We start from the raw sequence: 20,529 nt of genomic DNA on the forward strand, positions 1-20,529 counted from the left end.
TACAGGTTGCAGTTTCCTTTTAAAACAAATCAGAGGAATGACTAATGTGAGGGAAGACATGACACAAGGAAAGATTGAACCAGGCTTTCATTTTCAGCAAGCTGGGAAAAATAAACTAAATGTGTAAAGGAAGCCTGTTTTTTATTTATAAGGTAAAAATTTAATAGGTGCCATCCTATCCCCCTGCTTATTAAGTCAGTTTATAACAGATATGGACCCTATATTCAATATGAGAGGTAACATATATAGAGGTAAATTCCTCTCTCTCTCTTTTTTAAGATACTCTTTCTCTTAGAGGAATTTCTATACTAGCAAAAGGAAAACACTACTGAACATAGTAAGTAGCCTGGGATTTGGAGAATCTCATTTTAAAAGTGAATGTTGGCCCTAGCAAAAAGAAAGCTGAAAGCCAGTTGAAAAGATAAATTTATGTTAGGAATCAGTTGCCTCTCACCATTTCAGAGAAACACAGCCTATATACAGTTAAAGGAAAATGATCATGATGCTCTGTCATACACCTTCAGTGTAATCAGATTTAGGATCTTGGAGTCAGGAGGCCCAGATTCTAGTCCTGCCTCTGCTTCTCCCTTCTAGAATCAAAAACCTAAAAGAAATAGAATTAAAGGTATCCTCAGTAATTTAAAGATGTGACAAAGTAACAGTGTGTTATCCAATAAGTGGAAGGCCATGCAGTGAGCAATGTTGGGAAGAAAATAAAATTGTGAATTTAATGATAGAGAGGCATCTATGAGATAGTGATGCATAAGAGCGCAGAGTTTTCCACAGATTTTAAATTAATTAAGAAAGCTTTACTTAAAACAAAACAAAACCAACAACAACAACAAAATGTTAGCCATATTCCTCAGGTGCATAAATGAGAAGACAGTGTGAGACACTGTGAGAGAATTCTTCCACTATTCTCCAGTCCCATTTGGTAAGATTATCACAGTACAACACTATACAAATCAAAAGGAAGTTTAGGAAACTTTTTTGAATTTCAGATTTTTCTTTTTGCAAACCTATTTTTGAAGTCAACCTTAAAACATCTCTTTCACAATATAATCAAGACAATTCTTACTTAATGGGGCCAGCCTAGGTAAACCCAGATCTAATTTAAGAGATTAATGAAGACATACAATTCTAAGAATCATCTGCTCTGTCAAAAAAACGCATGCAGGAGAATGTCATTGCTCAAGCCAAATATTTTAGGTGGATCAGGGAGAGAAAACAGAGTCCCCAAAGAGTGTGGGACCTCGTGGAGTCCAAGGTGAAAGCTGGAATTTCTCAGCAGTCATTCTAGTTCTCAGTAAAGTACCATTACATCTACCTAGTCTACTACATAGACAGAGTTATTGACATTACGTAGTATTACCTATGATACAATCTCTCCAAGATTTGCTTTTTTGAAGCAAAATCATAAGTCAATCTCAGTGAAAGCAGTGACACTTTGATACGTTAGAGTAAAAAGGGCCTTTTAGAACAGGTGCACATGCGAGGACCCAGAGCTGGTCTATGGTAGCATAATTGGAAGATGAAGTCTCTAGTGGACCTGGAACCAAAAGAACTTTGTGATCTTTCAATGTCTTTTACACAGTTAGAAAGTTTAACAACTTGCTGGGACATAAATAAGGACTGTTAGACGCATCCACAACCACATCCATAGTTTGGGGGATTTCCTCTTGTAGCAGAGAAGATGGACAATAAGGGCCTTTCCGCAAAGGGGGGAAACAGGGAGGAACTGTACACGGTGGGACTTCTTGTTTAGACGAAGATTTGAAATGTTATAGAAAGGGAGAGATTTCATTATTATACATTTAGTGGTAGTTGAAAAATCACTTTAACACTGGTTTGTACTGGGTCAGTTAAATTAAATAGGCAATTGACTAATATAAGGATTTGGCTTCAGCAAAAGGATTTAAAATTTTTCTAAAGATCTGAATTCCTAAAATAGAATTGGAGAGGGGAGACGTTTATTCAGGGATTATTTGAGATTTAATAATTTTTAGCCAAGTTTTTACAGGACATTTTAGTATTTTTCTTCTTTTTCTCACTAAAAGGACAAGGGCATATTATCTATGCTCAGAAATAAAACATGGAGAGGCAATAAATAGGAAGAAGGAGGTTAGCTTAGTGGTTTTGATATTTCATGTGTCTTAAGAGCAAACAAAGAAAACTAACAACAAAAAGAATTGGAAAGTTAGAACTGAAAATGAGCATTTCTTCAACGTGTCCAGCATCAGGTAGTGTAAGAGGCAGAGCTGTGGTGAGAAGTCTAGTCCTTAGTATTCAGTCAAGGATGGTTTTTACCATGTCATGGTGTTCCTTGAAACAAGGCTTTGTTTCAAATATTTGAACCCAGAAATTCACAGGAATCCTTGCAGTCACTATGCACATTACCTATTTTTAGTATCTATATACAAAGAAAGAACATATTTTACTCGTGTTTAAGCTATTAATGGGAATTACAATGTGTTTATCATTCACCAGTGTACACTTAGTAAAATCATGTTATTAAATTAAAAGAGAGTATCCATAGCTACCTCTTTTTGTTCTCTACCAAAAAAAAATGGAGCCTTAGTTGGGAAATGCACGTGTAGGTTTTGATCTTTAAAAGTAAAGCTAAAACATTTAATAGTAAAAGCAGTAACTATTTGGAGGAAAACTGAATTTAAAAATGAATTGTTATTTTTACAAAATTAGAGGTTTAGAAATTGTCAAAAACTGTGGCAAAGTGATTCAAGAATAGCGAAACATTTCTTAAATATTTGAACTTCAAAAATAAGTACTTTCCACATTTTGGTTACTGTGAATGGTGCCACAATGAACATGGGAGTGCTAATCTCTGTTCAAGATCCTGATTTCAATTTTTTGGGATAAATACCCAGAAGTGGGATTGGTGGATCTTATGGTACGTATAATAAGGTTTCAAAACTTCATTAATATTTGTACAGACAACAGATCAATCTCTGGAGAAACAAAATTCTATCAAGTTATTTGTTTTTATCTCTTTCAGGATAGAAAGGCATGGAGGATAATGGCATTTGAGTTGGAGTTATGTCAATCTAAGTTTCATCCCGGTCTGTCTCCCCACTTCACTAATTCTGAGAACAGGAGCATGCATGTATCCTCAGTCGGCTTTTTCTTATCTATAAAATTATGATAATAATATCTACATTACTATGTTGTTGCAAGGAAGTACTGAGATAACAAATAAATGCTTACGCCTGTGTTTGGATCATAAAGCCTGTTCAATATGGTTTTGAAATTTCTGAACTGGTGGTTCACTGGAGGTTCTGAACTGGAGGTTTGTAGAAAATAAGAAGACTCATAACTTCACTTAAACAAAAATTACTGAAATTAGGTTGCTTAAAAAAATTAGATGAGAGAGAATGTCAGGAGATTATGTAAAAATAAATGCAGTTAATGTTAGATAGGCATTTAGCAGTACATCAATCAGGTACATTTAGAGAATATGTGAATATCAGAGAATATTAAAGAGTAAAGGAGAGAAGACTGGTCAGAAAACTCCACCATCCCTCTTCCCTCTTCTGTGTTTGGCAATATGACATTGGGGAAGTTATTTAATTATTCTGGGCATCGGCTTCCTCCTCTGCAAAATGAGGCTGAATTATGTGGTCTCTATCATCCACTGGGTTCACAGATTATCAAATTTTACAAGTATAGTTATTCGATACACTGTGAAGTATAACTGCAATAATTTTATGAATACAGAGTTATTTAAAACGGCAAAGTTAGTTTATAAAAAGCATATTTGTGTAACAGATTCTCATAACAGATAATGATGTTCCTAACTTCAACATCAGCCCTCCAAATATGAAATATAATGTGGAAAATCCAACTAATAGCATTATTTGCAAATAAAAAGTAAGATACCATTTTTAAAAAACTAAGAAAGTAATGAAGCCAAAAGCTTACACATTTATGTATGATTTTACAGATATTTTCAAATTTGGTCATAGAGATTTCAAAGAGACTATAAAAGTACCTAGTTATGGGAAACAACTGATACCCCTTGGCTACTGTAGCTTTCTAGCTCAATGCTCCCGCAAACCTTTCAGGAGCAGTGGTCACCACTCTTTTTACACAGGACCAACTGGAAGAGTTTGGTCAATAAAAAATAGTTTAAAAATACCTTCATATTATTATTTCACATAAATAAATTCTTTAGACCGGCTTATATCGTTGCTCCCCATTTAAAATCAGCATAGACATATCTGAGCTTAGTTCAGAAGAAGAAGAAGAAAGAACCACACTTTTAACATAAACTATAAAGCAAAATAAATAACCTCTGACAGCAACCAGTATAATTTCTTTCCTCTCTCTAAGTTCCATAAAAAGGACATAATCTACCTGTTCAAAGAGAGTATTCTGATGGAATCTTTCTGAGGGAGATTTTGCCTTTCTGTCTCTGTTACCAACAGTGGCCTGAGAATGGGCTATGGATAAAAGATTAGGCATAATTCTCAAAGCTCAGCTTAAAATGTGAATGTGTTAACACATTTTTAAAAAGCATAGGAATTCTATGAGAAATACTGATATTTAGAAAGGATAAAGGAACAACTCGGTTAAATGGCATTTATTTATGCCTGATAATATTCTTCCTTTTCTAAATTGTTAAATAGAAAAAAGTTAACTATTTCTTTAGTAGTCTGGATACAGCCTATTCCCTAGATAATTCTGAACTCTTCAAGAAAATACCTATGTGTAAACTTTTGAGTCCTCAGCAGCAAAGACTGGTGCTTCTTTTCTCATTGATGAAACACCCTCATCACTGACATATACGCTTTACTATCTGGTGGGGGGGAGGGTCACTTATTCACATTTCAGAGAAGTGTCTGTGTCCTTAGGAGAGTCAGGAGCATGAGAGTCAGAGCATGTGAGTTCTCTTTAAGCCTCATATGGCCTTCACAGTTCGTTCAGGCAGGAGAAGGGAAGCAATGACAATAGCCACCTCTGCAGCACCTCTAACCTACCCTATAATTGGAAAGCAATGTAATCTGGAAGCATAAGCATGTGATCATTTTGATAATTAATTTCAATGTCTTAGTATTATAAGAATCAACTGCTATATATGTATGAATTCAAATAATTTTCTGCAATTAATGTGTACGGTTTCAGTCCTAAATTCTTTCTCCTATAACATCCAGATGTTAGAGATGTTTTTTAAAAATGGCCTGAATGGTCAGTCTTTCTTTTTTAAAACAAACTCATACAGAAACAGCTCAGAATGTGATAGTCTATGATACTTAACCCCATAATCCTAATATGGTAAAATTTCCCCAGCTAGAGCTCCCTCTGAATTTTAACCATCCTCCTCCTCAAAAAAACAATCCAAATATATGTCTGTATACACATATATATGTGTATGTATGGGATGTACACTCAATAAAAGATCTTCTGGGGCCGGCCTGGTGGCGCAGTGGTTAAGTGCGCACGTTCCGCTTTGGCGGCCCGGGGGTCACCAGTTTGGATCCCAGGTGCAGACATGGCGCTGCTTGTCATGCCATGCTGTGGCAGGCATCCCACATATAAAGTAGAGGAAGACAGGCACGGATGTTAGCTCAGGGCTAGTCTTCCTCAGAGAAAGGAGGAGGATTGGCAGCAGTTAGCTCAGGGCTACACTTCCTCAAAAAAAAAAAGAAAAAAAGATCTTCCATGGAAGGGGAAAAGAAATATAATTTAATAGAAAAAGGTTTTAATATAGTATCATAATACAAGGACTAAGAGCTTGGACTCAGCCATCAGAGTGTCTGGGTTTAAAACTCAGCTGTACCACTCACTAGCTTTGTAGCCTTGGGCAAGTTACTGCACCTATCTGTGTCTGAGATTGCTCATCTGCAAAATGGCATTAATAGTAACAGCACTTGCTTCAGAGAGTCACTATGAAAATTAAAAACTGTAAAGCCTTTAGAAGGGTACCCGCATACCCTAAAAGTCCCTACACCCCATGTTACTGGTAAAAAAATAAAATAAAATAAGTAAGTATAGCTTTGATGTTCAATAAAATAAAAAAGTGAATCCTGAAAATCATATTATTTGCAAAAAAAAATTATTTCCACAAAAGTTGTGATTACCTTATAATCAGTCCAGAAAATATCACCGAAACATACTTGTATTGAGGAATTACAAAAGGGAAAATGGACATGGCTGTAAAATGTGTTTCCCAAATTTAATCAGGTTATATAACAGAAGGATGAAAAGCGCATTCAGAAAGCCTGGCTACCAGCAGTTTCCCCTTTAAGAAGGAACATATGAAAAGACAAAATTCAGTAGAATTACACAGGTTAACTCAACAATTTTTTTCAGAGATTTTGATGATTAGTTTAGATCTCTTTGTAGAAATATTCATAATGATTTTACATGAAAAATATTAAAGAAAATTCTTTTATATTAGGTCAATTAACCAACCTTAAAATATTTAAATAAACTGTTTTAATCATGTCAACAAAACAAAACAAAAGCCTACATTTACATTGCACATATGGATTATAAACTGCAGGTTTTCTTTTTTAAACAGATACATAAACTCTAAAATACATTTCTTACTTGTTCCATCTGTGCTTTAAACATAATTTATACTATCTGAATAGAATTTTGGACTCAGGGTTCTCTAGGTCTTTTCCCCATCTAAAATATGCATATTACTCCAAGGTGCAACATAATAAAAAAGATAAATGCATAACAAGAAAGGAGATAATTTAAATGAACCATTATAACTGATGTAGTCTTTTCAAAGTAGAAGTGGAAACTAGAAGACTCCAGCTATAAGCAGAGCTGTACGTGCAGATTAAACACTTATTTGGCACTTCCATCTAACTTGGAATATTCATCATCCTATACAATAAATCATTTTGATGATTCTATAGACTTATGGAGGATAAGCATACATTCTCAGCATAGTGTGCTCCTTACGATGTAGTGCTTTGTTTCCTGTAGTACTTAAGATTGTTACTCAGAAGAAAAATGTTAAGTTCTGAAAAGGATGGAAATGCGAATATTTCACTGTAAATAAATAATAGCTATTTTAAAAACCACAGTACATGTTGCTGTGGTGAATAGCATAGTTTATTATAATAGAATTAGGAATAGAATATGAGTGTAAGCAAATAATTTGATTATTAAGTTGGATACATACTGTGCCAGGTCGGGGATAAGGAATTCTTCCATCATACTGCACCCAACGATGGTCTGCACTTTCTTTATGAGCATATGGACCATTAAAAACTGCTCTGATGTCAGCCATGCTATATACACAAACCGCAGAGCCTTTGAAGATGGAGCTGAAAGAAAGCAACATGATTCAATCATTCACTGGTTCATTCAATGGACATTTATTAAGCGCACACTATAACCAGGTGCTGTGGACAAATATATTCAGCATATTCTATTTGATAGGTGCGGCAGACAAAATGTATGTATGTCTCAAGGAGCTTACAGCCAAGTAATCCTGAATAAAGTGTGATAGCAGTTACATTACAGGTGATTATAGTAATAAGCTTCAAGCATGCAGATAGGCACCCAATACAGGCTGTCAAGTTTTCAGGGAGTAGGTGGTGTCTAACTTGACACAATGGATAAAATGGAATTACCTAGAAAAATTGGAGGGGAGAAAGGAATATGCAGGAAAGAGTATTATATTTATCCACATGCTCTTGAATTTTATTTTAAGTTATTCTGGCATAATGCCTTCTAATGAACTTACAAAATAAGTTACATTATTACTTCCTTTTTTAAAAAAGGAATAATTTAGATATATAAATAATAAATATCTTATTTATCTGTTATCTTAAAGTGGGTGAACGTCCATAAATCCATAAATACTGGCTATTAATAATTTCCTCATATAATTTTTATTAATTTAAATTTTTGCTCCTTCCTGAGTTTCTGAGTTTACGTATGTAACTTATCTGATGCTTAAAATTAATCATAATTACGCAGGATTGGAGTATACATAATGAAGAGGCAGAAAGCTCCATGGGAATTCTACAAATTTTTGTAAACTAATGATGAAAATTGTTAGTCATCAGATGTTTCATTTTTGTTTTATTTCTGGAAATTAAAAGACATTTTATCTGAGTCTAAAACTTTCAGTGATTCCTGTTCTTAAAGACAAGAGCATTCTTTATGATCTAAAAGACACAGCATCTCAGCACTATATAAATGACCTCAGGCTTCTCTAGCATGAGTAACTCAATAATTAATATTCTTGGAAAGACACTAATGGGAAACACCAAGAGCTGAGAGTAAACAGGCAGCTGGGAGAAAACTAACTGCTAAGAAGGAAAGTGATGTTCCCATAAAAATCACATGATCTGCTTATGATATTCAAAAGGAATGATGCATCATACTTAATGGCATTGCTATTATTGCAGATTAATTACATCATCTCATTGGACAAAAGATGTGACATGCATCCCGGCATTCCCTGAGTCTTCAGGACGGCATGAAAAATGAAATGATAAAATACAACAAGAACAAAGAGCTGACTTGTAACTTCACACTCTGGGTAGGCTGAAACTTGGTAGAGAAAAGAACTATCTTGGGGCTACATTTCCCTGGCACATATCTATGCCTTGTGTGTGGAACACACAGTGCCTTCAAAGAAAGCTCTGTGAATGGAAAGATGCCAAGAGAACCAGGGCTGAGATACTTAACTGGAGTAACCACAGGCACTTACTCTTCTCACACCTCTTTAGTTCAGATCTAAATTAGAAGAAAAATGGAGTCCAAAATAGCAACTTCTTAGGGTTATCTTCTTTACTCTCATATTTAAGTATTTACATTCTATATCTTATAATTAATCAAATAGTATTTTGTTTTCTGATATATTCTGAACCAATAGTAGATTTGCGTTTACACATAAGGTATTGCAAACTAAATCAGGGTAATGCTACAGAAAAAAAATTGTAATTTACCTACAAAATATCTTAATAATTTATTCAAAAGGAGGCAGTAAGACCATTTCTCTAATACCAATATTACTGCCAATTCCTCCAATACTAATATCAATATATATTGATAAACATTGATAGAAGAGTTGTGGAAAAAGTGAAAAGTATTTCAAAGAATGTATTGTAGGCAGTAATACATAACAAGAATAAAGGCACACTTTGAACACAGTCAAATGTAAGTTACCGAACTAAATAAAATTAAGACAGTAGGGCCCATATATTGTTTGAGACAGCTTCCTAGATGCCAAGACAACATTTACGGAAGTCATAGAGTGTCAGGAACAAGTATAGGGCAGTATTATATAGAAAGAAGACAAGAATACAGGGGTAGAAATTAGGAAAGCATCTTTAGGTCTAGTCCAATTTTTACTATGAATAGGCTCCTCTTCTCTGGCCAAAGTCTTCTTTGGGCAAATTTCTTTTGCCTAGATTAGCAGAGCAGTGAAATAGTGATAATAACAGTGACACTCCCATCTTTGTAGGATAATGGGGAAGCATAAATAAGATAGCATATGATGACAGTTTACAAGCATCTTTTTTTAACTTACCTGGTTGTGGTAAAGACGCCATATACTACAGGATTTCTTTCATCTCTTGTGGGCAGTAAGTAAATATCTTCTATTAATGGGAAAAAAATAATGATTCTCTATAGTTTTATTTTTCAGTATTATACGTTTGCTTTTTCTTTAATAAAGTGATATTTCTGAGACTCTAAACAATATATAAAATTAATATAGTGAAAGTCATTACATTATGACATCAGAAACTAAAGGTAAAAGACTGGCTCTCACTAGCTACGTGACATTGAGTTGGACATTTAACCTCTTAGGTGTTTACTTCAATCACCTAGAAATGGGCTGGTTCGGTTGATAATCTCCATGACTCTTTCCAATTAGGAGTATGTAATTTCACATAAAAAAGAAACTAAAAACACAGGTTATTTTTACCCTCCAGTGTAAAAAAGTCTTGTCCTATAATTGTGTCAACTTATTAGTAATTCAATTACCTATTTGATAACAATTTGAAAATAACTACACAAGTTAATTACTTGTACAGTATTACTTGTGAGGTATTGGTACTAAAGTATGTGTAAATAATATTCTTTAAGAGATTATTTAAGATGTGAGCATACTTATATACAACATGAGAGATCATCGGTGAATACTGAATGTATACTTTAACACTGTGAAATACAATACTGACGAAATCATCAATGATATAACCAGTTTTACACAGCCAACAAAAACAAGTTCAAGAAGATAAAAGCTAATGATGTTAATTAACTTTTTATACAATCAAAAAAAATCCTTCTGGAATTAGCTTTGAGGGGAGTAAACAGGGAAAATAAAGGATAAAAAGTCTGTCTAATGCTTCTCTGGAAAGCACTTTTTATTAACAAGCTGGAGTGACATAGTTCACCAAATCTCCCGCGCTCTCCAGCAGAGGGCGTTGCAGAATAAGGAACCCAAGTTCTTGCTACCTACAGATGGGCTCATTTTAAAGCGAAAGACTGCATGGAGAACGGACGGACACTGTAATCCCAGAGCTGTATCTTTCTGTCTCTTGCTGTAGCTTTGTTTCCCTCATAACTTTCAAGGCTCTTACAAAGAGAGGAATTGCTTCATTACAATGTGCACCCAGACCTAGAGCACCTCCATGTTCTTTGTGTGTGCAAACTTAGTGAGAACCACTCCTGCAAGCTGACTGCGCTATATAATTAGGCATTTGGGGCTAAAATAAAATAAATGCTGGATTACTTCATTAGGCAGTAAGACTTTTTTTAAGAAAAAAGAAACACGTGACTTACGAAGCTCATCAAAATGAGTGTCTGCCCCATCACTTCCAGGAATTGAGCAAATCAATCTGGCCTTAAGAAAAGTTGTCCATTTGTTTATCAGGCTGCGCTGTCCTCCTACATCATTCTGAAAAAGAGGAAAAAATAAAGATACAGATTTACCAACATGCGTCTATCACCAACTAAAACTATTTACAAAGGCAGAAAGCTACATATTTAAGTCCTGGAACTTTCGAATGAGGGAAAAGACAGTTTTGTCCCTCAACATTAAAGACTCTTCTCATGGTTAAATGAATGCAGTGTAACCAACATAGCTCTAATGAATGAGCAGATGCATGCAAAGCAACAGTAAGTAAGGCAGGCTTAGAATCAACTCCCATCTCTGCCAATTTTTATTCCGTGACCTACAAAACACTGTTTAATTCTCCAAGTCTCTGTTTTCTCATCAATAAAACATGATTACTGCCTTGAAATATGATTGTTCTGATGATTAAATAGAAAAATGTATATAAGGATGCTCACATGTTTAAAGTGCTTAGCAAAGGCCAGGCAATTTCTGTTCAATAAATGCTAGCACTGACTTGTATATTATGCATACGATTTGGGTCAATTTTTGCATCCTTTAGAATACTCCTTGGTACAGACTTAAACATAGCCCTTTTCCCAAATTTAGTGCTCTACTAATTAAACACCAAGGCAGCATAAACATACAGACAATAACCTTCATATAAGAGCAATCTTGTTTTAAATACTAACTGATGTTTTTCCATACTTTATTTTCCTCTGAAATCTTTCATTAAAAATGTTCTTTAGACATTTAGCAAAACATAAGCTTTTAAATCAATTAAATGGAATAAACAGGGTTATGATGTTCAATAATTCAACACAAAAAGATGTATTTTTTCTTTTTTTAAGAAAGATTAGCTCTGAGCTAACATCTGCCACCAATCCTCCTTTTTTTTGCTGAGGAAGACTGCCCCTGAGCTAACACCTGTGCCCATCTTCCCCTACTTTATATGTGGGACAACTGACACAGCATGGCTTGACAAGCAGTGCGTAGGTCTGCACCCAGGATCCGAACCAGTAAACTCAAGGCCACCGAAGTAGAATGTGCGAACTTAACCACTGTGCCACCGGGCCAGCCCCTATATTTTTTACTTTTAATTTAACATGTCCCTGTGAACACTAAATTAATATGATTTTTTTGTTTGACTCAACTAGATCTGCTATGTTTATAATAAAGTGAGACTGTTTCATGGTATAAATATATCAAGTATTCAATTTTGCCTTTCAAAAATGATTTTTGGAGCCACTATTTCCATTAATGCATTTACATTTAAATATAAATTCTCCAATAAGCTTTATCTTTCATGCAGTCTATCTTCTGTAAATAAAAAGTTCACCATCAAATTTCAAGTCTGAATATCTAGGAACAGTCTTCTCTGTGTTCTTTTTATCTCTGAAAATGAAATTAAATTAGAGAAGAGCATCAAAATGACTACTCCAAACGAGAGAATTCAAAGCCATATAAATAGTTGCTATTCCTGAGGAAAGAAGGAGAAGGAAAAAAAAGAAGAGGGAGAGCTCCCTTTTAGTATTAACATGGGTAACATGAAAATACAAATTCTCAGACGGCTCTTGGATTTGTGGGAGAACTGAGAAAGTAAGTAAAATCCTTCAGACTGAGCCCAGAGACCACAGCTACCTTTACAGTCTTAGCACCTAACACCAAGGGCGCACTGTGACACCCAGAATGAATTGTGTTTCACATCCCTCTCTGCTAAACAACAAAATAATTTTCACTAATAGCTCTATGTAAATAAACAATAATTATTACTTTCTTTAGTTGTTCTCTGGGTTTATAACAAATAATTTTAAAAGAATAATACTCTTGAAATTTAAAGATATTCCAATTCAATAAAATATTTCACATATGAACCAAAATTTGCACTTGAACAAAATATCACACCTCACAGTTGCACTATGGCTCACTGGTTTTTTTAATTGAGATAACATTGTTTTATAACTTTATATAGATTTCAGATATCCATCATTATAATTCAAATTCTGTATACATTACATCTTGTTCACGACCAAAAGTATAGTTTCCATCTGTCACCATACAAATAATCCCCTTTACTCATTTTGCCCTGTCCCCATCCCCTTGGTCTCTGGTAAACACCAATCTATTCTCTATATCTATATGTGTGTTTGCTTCTTTATTTTCCACATATGAGTATCATACAGTATTTGTCTTTCTCCATCTGACTTATTTCACTTAGCATAATACTCTCAAGGTCCATCCAAGCTGTTGCAAATGGTAAGATTTCATTTTTTTTATGGTTGAGCAGTATTCCATTGTTTATCTAAATACTACATCTTCTTTATCCATTCATCCATCGATGGGCACTTAGGTTGTTTCCATGTGTTGGCAATGTAAATAATGCTGCAATGTACATAGGGGTGCATATATCTTTTTAAATTAGTGTTCTCATATTCTTTGGATAAATACTCAGAAGTGGAATAGCTGGATCATATAGCAGTTCTATTCTTAATTTTTTGAGGAATCTCCATACTGTTTTCTATAGTGGCTGCAGCAATTCACATTCCCACCATGGTGTAGGGGTTTCCTTTTTTCCCACATCCTTTCACTGTTTTAAATTTTAAATGATTCCAAGTCATTCATTACTCTTGAAATACGTGTGTAGCTGATTTTCATGTGTGTTGGGGGCTGACTATACATAACTGTGTATATATACATACAAATAATAGAAACACGGTGGTAACCACACCAATTGTTTGGAACTTGGACAAACAAAAGACTTTGCTGGCAGTAGTATCTTATCACTGATACTATTTAGAATTGCTGACACATTGTGAGAATAAAAAGCATAACATCTAGTTGATTTTCTAATAGTTTTTAATTATCACCACAAAATATGCTCCTTTATTCCTTTTTTCCTTTTACCCAGTTTTTACTCTAGATATGTCATTAGCACCCTGCTTGTCAGATATTTAATAAAAACATGCTTAATAATTAAGGAATAACTAAAAATACAAGATAAAGTTGATTCAAGTCTTTAGAAAAGTATAGATAAATGCAAAGGAATTTGAGTCTCCTCTGAAATTTCTTTGTAGTAAGAAAATGAGGACAGGCGTCACCAAAGAGCTAGATTTCATACTGTCTTTACAATAACAGGTGGGTTCAGACATGTAGAGATTGGTTCAGGAAATAGTATAGATGCTGGTAACTAGGGGAAAAGGACAACAGGTGGGACAATTCAGATCATGTATGGAGAACCAGGACAAATTTGGTTTAGATGAAGACTGGGATAAATTGAAATAGTGGAGGAAAATGTTATAAAAGTAAATTGGGGTAAGATAAAGTAAGGCTTTAATACGAGGCTGAAGCATCTGTATGTTATTTAGCACACAACTGAAGAACTACTGAAAGATTTAGTAATTAGCAAAGAAGTGAAATGATGAGAGTTTTCCTTTGAGAAAATGAATATATAACATATTCTATATAATAACCCTCTAGAAACAAACATGTCTATAATTGACATTAAATTTATATTTTGTATATGGTGCTTCTATTATTTGAATATCATTGCTCAACAATAAAAATAGTATTCTACCTAGCTATTGGATGATTTCCAATGTCTACAGATGTGAAGGCAGATTTAACTAGATATGACTTTTATTTTTAAGGCTAATATCCTCAGATGATTTAATAAATATAAATCCAGATGTTAATATGAACAGGCAAAATTACTGATGTTTCCCCCTAATGTAACAATGAATTCTATGTTAATATAAAGTAGGATTCCAGTGGGAAAATGTATTATCTGGAATTACTCAGAAAGAAAGAAATTTTAAATAAATTAAAAAATATAAGTTACCTCATTTTTCTCAAGACGCTTAAATTATCTTTTTAAATTCACATACTAGCTTTTATATTTTTTTAGCAAAGCCCTAGTTGTACCAAGCAGAGTTCTAGTTAAAACCTATTTAAATGCATTCTTCTTATATATTTGTGATATTTATAAAATTTTCACTGCCTATATTTGTATATTTTGAGAGTCAGCAATAAATATTGAAAATGCTGTTGATTTAATATAGAGAGAAATATATCAGCTATCATGAATATAATGCCAGGGATTATGTTTGCTTTACTGCTTTACCTCTAGCACAGCATGGCTGCTCAAATGATTTTGCTAATGAGTAAACAGATATATCGAATATTTGCTCCACAACATTCCTTTAACAAGTATATACACCACTATTCATCATCATAATGAGCAATCACATTCTCTTTTAAACATTTTATTACATAAAAGTGACAATAAATGTCATTTTCAAATATTGTCCCCCTTTCTATCTGCAATTATCACCCATATTTAAGAAAGAACATGAAAAAATTATAATTATTCTACTAACTCCAAATTTGTTGGACAGGAAATGTTTTCATACTGTACTTGCATATTTTTTTTAACCTGACAAATGGAAATTGCAATGCTTTGAACAAAAGAATCTTTAAATGCTCTTGGCTACCCATCTAGCAGACTTCCCTGGCCCCTCAAGGAATAAGAACATAAAAATTTCTAAAAAGCCAGGTCAAAGATGAAAGCCACCTGCTGTTAGCAGGGAAACAAGTATAGTTTCTGGATAATAGCTCTCAGGAATGGATTCTAAGCATTTAGTGACTGGATAGTAACTCTTATAGACATCCAGAGGCACGGCCTGGCATAGTTCAGTTCACAAGGAGGTGTATTTCCTCTGTGAGGAAGCGTCAGTGGATTGACTTTGTTGACCGGCTCTCAGTCCCTGCATTTGTTTACAAATCAACACAATCTCCCCTCAGAAATTTAAGCCCTGAACAGGGCTGAAAGAGAGGTAACCACGTTTGTACTAAATTGTCACCTCCTTGCTTATTTTTGTGAAGCTCTAAAGAACACAACTGTCTCACCTACACAATAGATTTATTAGTGAGATGTCAGAATCAGCAGCTTTTAGTCACCAGTCACTTCTATGTGTCTCCACTCTATTTATCACAGCTTCTTTGTGGTCAAACTGCCAAAAGCCTTGCCATCCTCTACACAAAGATGCAGATGAAAGTAACGGAGAATTAAATGTAAACAAGCCCAACCACATGTGTTCAACCTGGGTGGTGAATGTAGACGGTGCCTTTTTTCTTATTCTCTATAGCTTTTTTTTTTTTTTGAGGAAGATTAGCCCTGAGCTAACTGCTGCCAATCCTCTTTTTTTTCCTTCCCTGAGGAAGACTGGCCCTGAGCTAACATCTGTGCCCATCTTCCTCTACTTTATTTGTGGAACGCCTACCACAGCATGGCGTGCCAAGCCGGGCCACGTCCACACCTGGGATCTGAACCAGTGAACCCCTGGCTGCAAAGCCGAACGTGTGCACTTAACTGCTGCGCCACTAGGCTGGGCCCTCTATAGCTTTTATGTTTGCAATATTTCTGAATTTTAAAGTGATAAATAAAAAGATAAAAGAAAAATTTAAATAGAAGCAAAACAGTTTACCATCTTTCAGCAGCTTTAAAATATAGTCTTTCTGAATCATTTGATTGGATGTTAGCTGCATATTATGAAATACTACTATCTTCTAATCACAGTATCTGCTAATGGGGAGATCAGTTATGAAGCAGATTAATGGTGATTCCATTTCCTTCTGCTGTCCCAGCAAACTCAAGTCCTTATAAATCTCACATAGACATGCAGAGTAGCTACAAGCTGTCACAAATGAACTTTTATTGAGTATGTCTTTTGACCTTTAGATCACTATGCTGGGTACATTTGTTAAACTCAGTTTTATCTGTATATATCATCTTCTTTGAGGATCTCTGAGCACTTTATAAATATTGTCATTTTCACCTATACATTGGGAAACAGAAGATCTTACAAAATGTAATAATCGACTTTCAGCTCCTATGCTCTTAAATCCTGAAGATTTTATAAATTAATGAAATCTCCAAGACATCTGTGAACATGAATTCTATTCAAATGTTGATATGCATTCAGAGATTTTACCCATATTAATTTACTCAAGTTGAAGGACACTAGGCTTTTCAAATCAATAGACACTGGAACATGATATACCTCAAGCACTTAAAAAAAAAAAGGTTTGATGCTGGAGTCAGAGATAAATTTTCCTTTGCTTAAAATTACTTCTTTCGCTTACTGCTGCTCTTCTGCATCTTTGTGCAGGCAAGAAAATGGAATTCCCTGAAACACTTTGAAAGCCATAATCTATGCACCTCTCCCCAGTTCTACCCATTAATAACACTTAATCTCAGAGATTTTAGCTTGAACTAACACTACTCACCTTCCTTTGAAGTGTAATCTAAATACTACAGTATTGCAAATCAATAAAAATGTTTCTCCATAACTGAAACTGTCACTTTGAGGCAAATACATAGACTTTCTATTGACCCTCTTTACAAATTCAACGAATAAGATTAGGGCAATTTCATACTTTTGTGTTTTCTATTTAATGCCAATTGCATTTCAATACATCATTCATATTCTTTATCTGATTTGTTACTTATAATAACAGCTGTACCTTGCAGGTTATTGTCTTATGTTGAGAAGTGCCATCCAATAGCCTAAAAACTCATTTGCACCAGGAAACACTGGAGGTAGGATCACAACCACTGACATAGAGCAATTGTCCACTCTACTTCTCTCTGTGCTGCCTCAATTTTCACTGAGTTATTTCTAGGGACAGATTTTAGAATCTTTGTAAACTTAATACAGATGGTCTATATGGGGCTGTATAAGTAAATAAGAATGATGGGGATAATCCAAACACAGGATGGCCTATTTGAAAACTTGAAGCTATGATCATGATGAGAGAGAAACAAAAAATAAAACTCAGAGTAAGATCCTCAGAGCCTCATTAGAAGGGCATGCCATATAAATTAAAATACATTGTTACACTGAGAGGAAGAGCTTAAGTGAGGATATTTTAATACATTAAATGAACTAATGGAAGACAGTGAAATCATACCCACTGAATCAAATGAGAGAACTATGTTGTACTTTCCTTTCAGCCCGAGTCTTTTTTGCAATATGCTATAACTATGTTTCATGTAACCGTTTCATTGAGATGCCAGAAAAAAGTTCTGATCACTACAATATAAAAGCAAAAAAAGAAAATAATAATGAGTCTTGTACTTCATCCACTAATAATCCTGAAATACCTTAACAGTGGAAGAAACAAAACCATCCAAACTCAGACATCTCAGACAAAGGAGAGAAGAGAAGAAAAAACAAACAAAAAACTTGTATGGCAGGTATTGAACACAGAGGTTTTTAAGTGATAGATTCTGTAGAGGCTTTCAAGGCAAAAAATAATTTTTTTTTCTTCAAAGAATGTCTAGAGGTCGGCCTGGTGTCATAGTGGTTAAGTTTGCACGCTCCGCTTTGATGGCCTGAGGTTTGCGGGTTCAGATCCCAGGCATGGACCTATGCACTGTTCATCAGGCCATGCTGTGGTGGTGTCCCACATACAAAATAGAGGAAGACTGGCAAAGCTGTTAGCTCACACAACAACCTTCCTCAAGCAAAAAGCGGAAGATTGGCAACTGATCTTAGCTCAGGGCCAATCTTCCTCACTCCCCTCCCCCGCCAAAAAAAGAACTCTAATGTTTAGAGATGACTGTTTTTGATTTGCCATTGGACAGTTGAAATGGAGAACATGTCTTTCTAACTATTTCAAAAGCTTGTAAATATTATTAAAAATGCAGGACTGGGGGTAATATAGTATGTTCAAGAATTCAGTTTCTAAGATTTAACAGATTAAAATTAGGTTAATCTAGGCATGTTAAGCTGCTTTTTTCAGGGAGAACCAGAGTTCATTAAATAAAAAAAATAAAAGCTATTGCCAATGGTGTAAATTCTTGCCTAGGAATTTCTGACAGGAAAACAGATGGAAGTGAAGCAAAAACACATCTGTAACTTGTGGCTCTAAATCTCTCATTCAGGTTGTAAGTGACACACTGAAAGTGAGCAAAAAAAAAACCACAACTTGGTAGAGATCAATAAATACGGAAAGTGTCATCGACCTAAAAACACAAATCTTCAAAGGCAGTAATTGTTCAAATGGGACCATATATCAAAATAGACAATGCAAGTGGAACTGAAGCAAAGGGCTATTAACTAGACCTCCAGGCAAGTTATGTGAAAGGGCCATCCAAACTGAATTCCTGGCATGGACAAAAGGAAATACTGCAGAACAAAAATGAGAACTGGCATAACTTGCAGCTGGAATCCGGAGTGGGCTAGCGTAAGTAAGCTAATGGACAACACTTCCCAAAGTGAACAGAATCCAAAAATAATGCAAAACAGCCTCGAGGTGGAAAACTGCAAGCAAGCCTCACTGAAGGGACTGGTACCCACACATTAACTTAACAGGGTGGGTCTTGAAGGGAAACACACAGGCACACACACACACGGTAATAAACAACATACAGATATAAATAATAATATCTGAAAGGACTAACTTTCAAAGTAAATAGACAGAAATCTTTTCAAAGTGTTTATTACATGCTGTTTCATCTGAACAGGTTCAGTCAGCATTTAGTACCTCACCACAAAGATCTGTGTAATTTACCATCTATGAGAGCAGTCCAGGGTGTAAAGTACACCATTTAGTGCTTGAAAATCCTGACTGTTCGACAGAATCAAGGAATTATAGCACCTGGCAAGGACTTTAGAAATCATTCTAGGCTAACTAAGCACCTTATTTTAAATATGAAACAACTGATTAAGTAGTTTGACTGGAAAGTAATGACACAACCAAAAAATAATTCATTAGCAAATGTATTCTGCCATGTACAATAATAAACATACTGAGTTTGAAAGAGTTTCTTTGGATGAAGGTACTTATTCTCCTGAGGTGTCAGTGATCAATACTGCCTTATGAAATTAACCTCTAAGTCAGTTTCTTTACTATTTAGTGCTTCTCCTTGTCCACACCTTTTGTCCAAAATTTGCATTGTTCAAATCGTTCACACAATTCTCACCAGATATGTCTCCAAATGCCTCTGAATATATCCAGAAATAAGATCCATCCTCAAAGTATAAACATTGCTAAAAATGAGGGCAAAATATTAATAGCAATTTCAACCTTTAAAACTAATAAAATATCATCTCTTCCCAGTAACCTTTGGTAACTGTCCTGTCTCTAACCCCCCAATATACACACACTACCACTCTTCTACTCCTAAGCATGGTTAGTTGATCTGGCTCCAAAAGTGTTTATGTATGACATATATGTATGTGTGTGTCCATGTGATCTTTGACATTTAACTCACTGTAGTATGACCATGTACTTAGATTATTTACGTCAATTTCTTAGATTGTTAACTGCTTGAAAACAAATCTATCTAAGTCACCCTTATTTTCTAGTACCTTCCTCAGTATCTGTCACATCAAAATTCATATGATCTAATTTAAACCTTTCATTTGCTGGGTAAAATAATCATGGAAAAGATGGGTGTCCTCATTGTCTAGGTCAAGAAACTGAGCGAGGAAGAAGTAGAGCAAAGATGTAAGCCCAGCTATGATTTCAGGTTGAACATTCATAGCATTTGAGCAAATTATCAATGATATCCTTACTGTCAAATACCTGATTTTTTTTTCTTTTAAGATTGGCACAACTGTTGCCAATCTCCTTCACCCCCCTCTTCTTCTCCCCAAAGCCCCCCAGTACATAGTTGTGTATTCTAGTTGTGA

General features: G+C 34.8%; 1 protein-coding gene across 3 annotated transcripts in view; it reads right to left on the minus strand.

The window, feature by feature from the left end:
- Positions 1-20,529, minus strand: part of SEMA3D (semaphorin 3D) — a 185,788-nt gene that overhangs the window by 32,597 nt on the left and 132,662 nt on the right. For all 3 annotated transcript variants that reach the window (XM_046670512.1, XM_046670511.1, XM_046670513.1), the window contains exons 9-11: positions 10,780-10,894; positions 9,521-9,590; positions 7,157-7,301 (exon numbers count right to left, since the gene is read on the minus strand). In XM_046670512.1, coding sequence (XP_046526468.1) covers positions 7,157-7,301; positions 9,521-9,590; positions 10,780-10,894 — 330 coding nt within the window. The remainder of the gene's footprint in view (positions 1-7,156; positions 7,302-9,520; positions 9,591-10,779; positions 10,895-20,529) is intronic.

This window comes from Equus quagga, chromosome 8 (assembly GCF_021613505.1).
Source record: "Equus quagga isolate Etosha38 chromosome 8, UCLA_HA_Equagga_1.0, whole genome shotgun sequence".
In the NCBI taxonomy this organism is placed as follows: Eukaryota; Metazoa; Chordata; class Mammalia; order Perissodactyla; family Equidae; genus Equus; species Equus quagga.